This window comes from Alosa sapidissima, chromosome 21, assembly GCF_018492685.1.
Source record: "Alosa sapidissima isolate fAloSap1 chromosome 21, fAloSap1.pri, whole genome shotgun sequence".
NCBI classification, from domain to species: domain Eukaryota; kingdom Metazoa; phylum Chordata; class Actinopteri; order Clupeiformes; family Clupeidae; genus Alosa; species Alosa sapidissima.
Genome location: NC_055977.1, coordinates 19658396 through 19668395, shown reverse-complemented (window position 1 = coordinate 19668395; position 10000 = coordinate 19658396). Strand labels below are relative to the sequence as shown.

At 41.9% G+C, this 10000-nt stretch overlaps 1 protein-coding gene across 5 annotated transcripts in view; it reads left to right on the top strand.

Moving 5' to 3' along the window:
- LOC121695288 (glutamate receptor ionotropic, kainate 5) overlaps positions 1-10000 on the top strand; it is an 85798-nt gene that overhangs the window by 48477 nt on the left and 27321 nt on the right. For all 5 annotated transcript variants that reach the window (XM_042075991.1, XM_042075990.1, XM_042075994.1 and 2 more), the window contains exons 5-7: positions 302-466; positions 5878-5975; positions 8335-8500. In XM_042075991.1, the coding sequence (XP_041931925.1) occupies positions 302-466; positions 5878-5975; positions 8335-8500 (429 nt within the window). The remainder of the gene's footprint in view (positions 1-301; positions 467-5877; positions 5976-8334; positions 8501-10000) is intronic.

Sequence of the window (10000 nt, the reverse complement as noted above, 5' to 3'; positions counted from 1 at the left end):
GTCCATATGTACACAGTGTACAATTGTGCACTGTTATACATAGTGCCATAATAGTTGACTTAAGATATTTGAGTTTTAGCCCTCTTTTTTTCGAAACTTCATTCCCTACAGACTACGTTAATACTGAATCTCATTTCATTATCAGAGACATTTTGTCCTTCTTTTACAGCCCTGTCTTTTATATGGGGGCAAAATAACCTCTGTGCAGTCCTTATACTGTGTACTGCTGAGCTGACTTTTCATGTGCAGCATTCTGAAGAGAAACTGTTGATGTGCCCCCCCCCCCCCCCATTTTTTGCAGCGGCCATTTTAGATGACCAGTCGGTGTGTGGGCGCGGGGAGCGGCTGGCCCTGGCGCTGGCCCGAGAGAACATCAACAGCATGATGGAGGGGCCGTCTCGTGCGCGCGTGGAGGTGGACATCTTCGAGCTGCAGAGCGATTCGCAGTACGAGACCACGGATACCAGTGAGTGATGCTCTCAAACTCTCTCCCTCTCTCTCTCTGACTCTCTCTATCTATATCTCTCTTTCTACCTCTCTCTCTCCCTCTCTATATCTTTCTCTCTCACACAGGAGCAAGCCAATAGAGGAGTCCTCACAGGCACATGCCCAGCTTTGAGCTGCAGAGGGACATGAATTTATTGATTACACCTACCGGTGAAAAATACAAAAAAATCTCTCTCTCTCTCTCTCTCTCTCTCTCTTCCCTCCCTCTCTCTCTCACTCACACACACACACACACACACACACACACACACACACACACACACACACACACACACAATGTGTAAATGTATACGCCAGAAAAATACAGAATCTAAATATGTTATTTGGGTAAGCACAAATAATGTGTTGGGAAGAGATATTTATTTCTGCCCCGAAGTTGCTCATTATACATCATTATACAGAAAACAAAGGCCATATTCCATGATTGACATGTCAGAAAAAAAGTTCATATTGTATGATTGTCATGTCTGCCTCAGCCATTATATGTCTTCAATGTTGATAGATGGCCACAAGGTAAACAATCTCATTGTTTTTTTCAACAGGGGACTTTGATTTCATTAACTGGTTGTCTATATATGTAGTCTATACATACCTACACATACATCAAAATGAAGCTTTAGACCTGTTGTTTTTTTTATTTATGTTTTAATTCCCTCCTTTAAAAACAATCAAAATAAAATGTAATGTTGTAATTTTGTTGTAATCTAAATTACAATTGATATTCATAAGATGCAACATACTTAGTCACCCAGTTTAATTTGTCCTCTAATGCCCTACCAAATATTTCATAGTATCAAAAAAGACAGCAACAAGTCCAGCTGACAGCAACAAGTGATTTGTGATGCTAGCAATGGACTCTACAGCACCCTCTGCATAAAAGGCAGTATTACATAATTAGTCATATGCCAATATTAAATCAATTTGTCGCTTTGAAGGCACAACAATTGCGTTGCCAATGAATATTAGGTTAGAAAATACATTTGCCTGATTTAATGTGTCTTCTTGTATAACCCACACATATTTCCACATACATATCCATTTCGGTGACTGTAGCGATACAGGTATACAGTAGATGGTTAAAGTTTAATGATGTCTCTGTACACCTAATATAGCTTACATGTGTGGGGCAGCCGTGGCCTACTGGTTAGCACTTCGGACCTGTAACCGGAGGGTTGCCGGTTTGAACCCCGACCAGTAGGCACGGCTGAAGTGCCCTTGAGCAAGGCACCTAACCCCTCACTGCTCCCCGAGTGCCGCTGTTGATGCAGGCAGCTCACTGCGCCGGGATTAGTGTGCTTCACCTCACTGTGTGTACACTGTGTGTGTGTGTTTCACTAATTCACGGATTGGGATAAATGCAGAGACCAAATTTCCCTCACGGGATCAAAAGAGTATATATACTATACTTATACTTATGTAACATTTATTTGAGCTGCTACACAAGCGTGCACACACACACACACACACACACACACACACACACACACACACACAAACACACACACACACACAGACACAGACACAGACAGAGCATACATAGTGTGAATAGTAGTCATTGTGCTTGCTGTTTGTGATACCACTTTTTTACAATCGCTAACAAGCATTTACCTAGGCCTATACCTGAAATACTGTTTGTCTAAAGTCTAAAGAAAGCAACACACCTACATCCCACAATTAGCCAAAGAGTTTTCTTTTGAAAAGCAAATTTGTTCATGAAATACTAAGTCTACGTATATTTCAAAATGTAAAAAAAAAACCTTCTCTATAGACACTAGCTCTACTGAAACACAGCAAACTTGGCTCAAAATCAGTTCATTCAGTCAAAATGCTAACACACTTTATGTTTATGTTCATGTTTATGTTTAAAGTGTTTATAGTGTTTAGCAATTTTGTCCAAAGCGATTTACATGAAAATGTAGTCAATCATAGCACACCAATTTTTAACCACTCCAGCAACAAACCGTTAATTCCTCCTGCCTTGGTGAATAACACATTTCTCTGTGCTGTCAGAGCCACAGAGACCACTCTGCCTGCTGTTACTTCCTAACAGATCATCCTGCAAAGTATGGAAGAAAAGAATATCATAGGGAATGAGGTGTATGACTTGAGATATGAGATAATAGATATATGACATAATTACAATGATGAATGAATGATTTGACTCATAGTAGAAAATTAATGCTAAACCACTAATAATGATTCTTGTAGCACAATTTCAAATCTATTACTCCAATCCATTTACCAAGTTCGCCAAACAGATAGTACATTCAATGCTTCACAGTCACTTTGTAATTCCGTTTGCAATTCTTTTAACACAACCCACTACACAGCTCACGTTTTGCAAAACTCACTGCTTTACACCTAGTTTGTAATTTAATAGCACACTTCTAGCAAAACAATTAGACATGTGCAATGTTGTGCTGGTTGTGTTCCCACTTTGACACATGTTAAAATGATTTTAGATAATCAGAACCTGAGCACTATATAAAAACCACAGGTAGCCTACACATTTAGCCTGCGTTACAAAGTGTGTGTGTGTGTGTAGCAATATTGGACGTAAGAGGGATGAGAATTAGAGTGGAGCAGGACTGGAGAGTGACCAGAAAAGAGAAGAAGACGGACAAGGACGAGGAGATGAATACTGTAGGAGGAGGAGAAGGAAAAGGTTCCAGAAGGAGATTCCATGGTGCCTATAGTATAAGACAACATGTGATGTGGATGAAGTCCTCTGTCCAGACCTTAAAAGATGGCGAGATAGTGTATTTGTGCCTGTTTTCTTTCTAGGTAAAAATATTTTTTTCTTCTACTGTGCTTTTGTTGTTGGAACCCACACTATTTGTATTGAAATAAGCAACCATACAAACGGGTTTGCAAAAATGGTGTGCTCTTAGACATGTATAATGATTTGCTGGTTTGGTGTAAGGTCTGCACAGTGATTAAGCCTTAGCTCTTGCTTTTCTCTAAAACAAGCAAACCTGAGCAATCTAACAAACACCTTTGACACCTCCATTGGATGTATTTGTATTTGAAGTACTCTTAAGCTGGCGACTGAAGATGTCAGGAGACCATTTAATGTTTTCTTGGCCATATTGTTTGTTTACTGATAGTGATTTAGCTCACCGTGAAACATGTTCTTAATTATGGCAGATATTTATGGTAAGATGATTCATGTTGTCTTGGCAACACTAGAATATAGCTAAGCTGAGGTTTAGGTTAGTCATGCGCAAAATACATAATGCATCTGTGGTTAGAATCAAACAGTAAGTATTGGTAATGGCATCTCAGACAGTATTAAAGACATGATGTTGACCAGTGACTGAAACACTAAATGTGGTTTGGAGAAAGAAACGCCATCTGACATATTGTAATCACAGTATTTTGCTACTCTATGGAGTGTAGTTGTAGAAAATCATACATTTTAGGTTACTTTGTTATGATTATGATTATATCCCACATGCCATATTGAAGTTATTTATTTTCCACTACTACTAGTAAAACACTAAGGGGCTTGTTTTAATTATGCAAAGCAGCACAGCACTCAAGCTGAAATCACAAAGGCACAACTGACAAAAGCCATATGGAGCAAAACAGTCCTCCAGTAATATGTGTAAGGATCAAGATCATTTTCATAAACATATGAAAATGAAATGAAATGTTTTTAATATAATCCCAGTCTACAATACATATTTTAAAAAAGTTAAATATCAACAATTTCTACAGGTGGGCTATCACAGGCATGGAAGATTCAGAGAGAAGATGTCGTTTGTGGAGGTTTATGTGCCTCAGAAATCTCACTTTATTAGGTGCTGTGTATTAGATGGAGAAAAATCAATAAAGTAAGGTACTCTGTTAGCAGGGCAGGAGGTCACTGCATGTATTACTGAGGTCCCAGTGGACTGGAACATCCTAGTGGGAGAGCCAGGGGAGTGTTGGGAAAACCCAGTAGTGAATGAAACTGTTTTCATATGGATAACAAGCAAGAGTGCTATATGGGATGACTGGTGTGTCTTACTCAGTCTTCTCAAAATTATGCACTCCATGACCTGTTAAGCTACAGTGAAAACAGTCTGGCCACCCCCCATAATGTAATGGTGAAAACATTGTAGAATAGGTATATTTATCTTATGTTCTGCATAATACTGCATATTAATATTACATTATTATTATTATTATTATTATTATTATTATTATTATTATCATGTCTCTTAAGCGATGTGTATTATGTTTACTCATTGGACATATAATGGTGTGAGTTTAGCTGCAGTGCTGGGGATGGAGGTAATTTAGGGTCTTTAGAGCAACTCCTCATTTTTTTTACCAGACACCTAGCTTCCTCTGCCACCGTGACCTCATTCAAATGAAACTGTGATTTTGTGAACAGGAAACATACACTTTGTGGAAAGATTATTTCCCTCATCTAGCTGCAGAGTGCACTCGCTCAAACTCCCTTGAAAATTGCAGTGTATTCAGCAAAAACTGCACTGGGAGTAGTTTGTAGTACTATGCCTGAGTTGTGCATTGTCTTGTAAAGATTTTTTTTTTAATGTGCAAATGTAATGTGTTTCACTTACAAAATTGCAAGGTCTCTACTCTACTCACCTCATACATGCATATACACACAGACCAAAAGACACACTTACACACAAATAAGCACTTACAGCACAGTATCTTACAGTGGAGCCAGATAATTCTTTTGCAAGTGGCTACATTTTTTTTCTCAGGCCAGCAATTAAGTTCGTCCCAGACTCATTTAGTGGTACACAGTATCGTGTCCTTATATCACACAGACACACACGCACGCACACACACACACACGCACACACACACATACACACACATACATACATACACACACACACACACACACACACACACATTGCAAACCACAGGCCAGTGCATTCTGGGAGTCTTTTTTTCCTCCTTCGCAGATGAATGTGAACAGCAATCTCCAGTAAGCAGAGCATAAATTCACATTGTGGTTATTGATGTAATTAATCAAAGGAGCCTTGCATTGACTCATAATTTGATATATCATCAAGGAGCAGGACTCAGACAGAACTGGACCAGCTCCAAGGAGCCGGCCCTGGCTGGACTCTCTCTCTCTCTCTCTCTCTCTCTCTCTCTCTTTCTCTCTCTCCTCTGTCTCTCTTTCTATCTCTCTCTGTCTCCCACTTTGACTTTTTTATCTACCTTACTTCTCTCTCTGTTTCTCTGTCTCTCTTTCCTTCACAGCACACACTCCCTTTCTCTCTCTCTGTTTCTCTTTGTCTCTCTCTCTCTCTCTTTCTCTCTCTGTCTCCCACCCGTTGAGCCTCTTATTTATGTCCATTCCTTGATGCCCTCTTTTTATCTCTCCCCTCTCTCTCTCAGTGTGCCAGATTCTGCCAAAGGGAGTGGTGTCTGTCATTGGCCCTGCCTCCAGCCCTGCCTCGGGTTCCACTGTCAGTCACATATGTGGGGAGAAGGAGGTAGGAGGACTGTGTGTGTGTGTGTGTGTGTGTGTGTGTGTGTGTGTGTGTGTGTGTGTGTGTGTGTGTGTGTGTGTGTGTGTGTGTGTGTGTGTCTGCGTGTCTCTGTGTCTGTATGTGTGTGTGTGTGTGTGTGTGTGTGTGTGTGTGTGTGTGTGTGTGTGTGTGTGTGTGTGTGTGCAAGGAGGTCTCTCTCTGTGTGTCAAGAGGTCTCTGTGTTGGTGATTGTGGATGTGTGTCCCTTTACACTGGCATGGGCTTTAATTGATAGTTGCTGTGTTGTAATTATGCATGTATGACTACAGGTGTGTGGGTGGACATGCATTCCTTATGATTACCTGTAGGTGTTCCATTCATACATTTACGTGTCTAGTTCTATGCGTGGGCACTTTTATCCTCCTAAGACCCAGTAATTCATTTTCGTCCTCTGTGGGGGACAAGAGTCTAAGGCCTATAATTCAAGTACTATTTATGCCATCTATTTGAGTCCTACTACACTCTCAAGACAACATCCTGGGGTTTCTGGTGATGTCACAATTATTTGTGTGTGATTACTGTAACAGATCACCCAAACTTTCTTTACAAAATGGCGGACATAGCATATTTCTCATGTTATAGCAACAAAAGAGGAAATTGATTATTGTTTTGCAAATATTATGTTTCTATTGCTAATAATCTAATTGTTTCCTATATATATATATATATATATATATATTTGTGTAGGCGGCGTGTGTTTGTGTCTGTCTTCTGTACATAGGTACATGTTTGCCTTTTGCAGACACGTGTCTATATCCACGTGATTCAGTAATCAAGGTTTCAGATATCTAAAGTTTACTGTGGCCTGAACATTTTAAGTGGGCATTTCCAAAAATAAATGCTTCGTAAGTTTTAAAATTCTGCACCACTCTGAGTAGCCTTTCTGCACCGTCGCGCCCGATACGTGACTCATGTCTTTAAGCATGTCTGTCCTCAATTCATCCATTCTTGTCGCATCCCGTCCTTGTTTCCTTCATGGGAGGGGCAAGGACCTAACTAAAAGGAAGGAAGGTAAAAATGTTGTGTACAAGACATTTTTGTTAAGCTCCATCATCTGTTGAGGGTTCATTGGAGCGAGAGATGACATTCATATCATTTTCATTACAGTATATCATTCTAAATGTTTTATGCATAGCTCAAATTTCCCAGGCACTGTGCCTGAATTTATTTAAAAACAGATTATATAATGGCTTCAAAAGTTTCTAATAACTTCAGGCACATACATTGTCCTTACATTAAGCCTTGTTTATGTCATTACTAGTTGTTGTTGATGTGTTATTGTGTGTAATTTATAAAGTACTGTAAACTTTACAAAAGTTATGCACATGTATATGGTGTTATGTATGGCTGCTATCCATGGGTTTGGCTATCTGTGGTTAGAATCTATGGAATGTACTTGATAGGGGGATACTACTGAACACTATACTTTACAGTAAAAGGATGTGTGTGTGTGTGTGTGTGTGTGTGTGTGTGTGTGTGTGTGTGTGTGTGTGCGTGCGTGTGCGTGTGCGTGTGCACGCGTGTGCATGCCTGCATGTGTCTGTGTTTGTATCTGTCTGTGTGTGTGTGTGTGTGCGTGTGCACGCGTGTACATGCCTGCATTTGTCTGTGTTTGTATCTGTCTGTCTGTGTGTGTGTGTGTGTGTGTGTGTGTGTGTGTGTGTGTGTGTGTGTGTCTAACCGTGCGTGCGTGTGTGTGTGTGTGTGTGTGTGTGTGTGTGTGTGTGTGTGTGTGTGTGTGTGTGTGTGTGTGTGTGTGTCTGAGTCTATGTCTGTGCATGTGCTTGTCTATATGCTATATGAGTGTACTGGTGAGAAGACAGAGGTGAATGGCACTCAAGTGTACATGCCTCCTTTATTAAATTTTCATTCCCTCTCTCCCTCTCTCTCTCCCTCTCCCCCTGCTCCCTCTCTGCGCTGTTCATCTTTGTCCTCCCTCCCCGCCGCTCTCCCTCCTTCTCTCCCTCCTTCTCTCCCTCCTTCCCTATACTTCATATTGTGTATGTCATGCCTGTCCTTCTCAATTGCTCTTTGTTCTCCATCATTTCTCCTTTGCTGTCTCCTCCTTCTGCCTCATGTCCAATCTCTCTCTGTCCATCTCTCTTCCTGTTTCCCTTCTTTCTCTTCTTTCGGCCGTTTTCCCCCCTTCCTTTGTTTCATACACGCATTGTCATTTGTTTTCCACCCTTTCCCATTCTTCTCTTAATCCTCTCTATCTTTCTCTGTCCCTCTATCTTTTTCTTCCTTTATCATTCTCTTACTGCCCGCCCCCTTTCTCTCTCTCTCTCTCTCTCTCTCTCTCTCTCTCTGTCCTCCTCTCCAGATCCCTCATGTGAAGATCGGTCCCGAGGAGACGCCGCGGCTGCCCTATCTGCGCTTCGCCTCCGTCAGCTTGTACCCCAGCAACGAGGACCTGAGCCTGGCCATCGGCTCCATCCTGCGCTCCTTCAGCTACCCTACGGCCAGCCTCATCTGCGCCAAGGCCGAGTGTGAGTGCCCACACGTGCCACAGGGGTGCCCGTCTGGCCAACCCAGCCTGCCTAAACACACGCACGCACACACACACACACACACACACACACACACACACACATACCCACACACATACTTAGACTTCTTTTGTTGGAGCTAATTGAAGGGGCCAGGCTTCTAGCTCCCACAGGGATCTCATTCAGCTGTGATGATGTAATGAGAGTGCTAGCGTTAGCCACCGCGGCTAGACAGGGGCCTGTGAGACAGACTGACTGCCAGACAGGGCCACAGGGTGCTTGTAGTCGGGCCAATCTCTGACACGGCCAGGTGCCTTTCATTCAGCCCCTACATGGAGGGAGATTTAAAAAGAACTAATTGACCCTTTGGCAATATCCACCCCATATTTTTTCGGAGTATAATCAGGGCTGGTTTGCAGGAACGGCTCTGTGAGCGTGATTGTCATTTGGTGCGATAGCGATTGCCCCTGCCTGATGGGCTCCCTTACTCCATTAGTTGGAGGTTTTGTGGAACTAATTGTTTGGGCTATGGCATGACCCTGCACAGAGGGATCTCTTAAATAGCACTCAAATGGGGGAGAACTTATTAGCACTATCTGTTTAGGTGGTGGTGATGGTGGTGGTGGGTGGATAGCCATGGAGCAATGGAGATGGCAGGGCAGGACAACGCCAAGTGGCAGTGATTATCCACTAGACTGGACGTCAAGAAAGTAATTGGAACGCTGCGGCATGACCCTCTTTGGAGGACTTTTGACCTCGTTTAAACTGTGGTGTAATTTACAGCTAATCAGGATCCTTCTCTGGGTCTCTCTGGGTGACTTGTCTATTAAAAGTGAGGGACTTTGACTGGACTGTGTTAACAAGGCTTTTTACTCACCAAATGGCTTGCAGAGAGCAAAGAGCAAGACAGGCATATTTTGTTTATGCAGAAAATGTAATTAGACAACAAATGGATCACAAAGCCTGATACTGAGTTTTTCGCTTAGAATTTGGATTTAGATGATAGAATTGAGCCTGCTTCTACCCTGCTACCCTAAAAGTAGGTGATAAATAAACATAAGTGGATAAATGCACACACACACAAACTCACACATACACACACACACAGACACACAGAAACACACACACACACAGACACACAGATACACACACACACACACACACACACACAAGAGACACACACACACGATACACACAATCATGAACTTGGTGCGCATTACAGTACATCTTAATGCTGAGTTTGTTAGGGAATTAAGCTCTTTGATCTATGAAGTCAAGCGCCTGCCCCTAATTAACACTCCCTGAAGCAAACACACATCAAACCACTGGTTCTTCATATGCAGCAATACAGAAGCGTGTTGTGGTGTTGGCTAGGAGTAAATGAACTACAGGTAACTAACTCAACTAACTGTGGCCCTCCTAGTGTTTTTATGCTGAATTTCACACGTGGGGCCATGTTATCTATTTGGCACTGGCGTGACCTTGTGTGAGATTTGCATG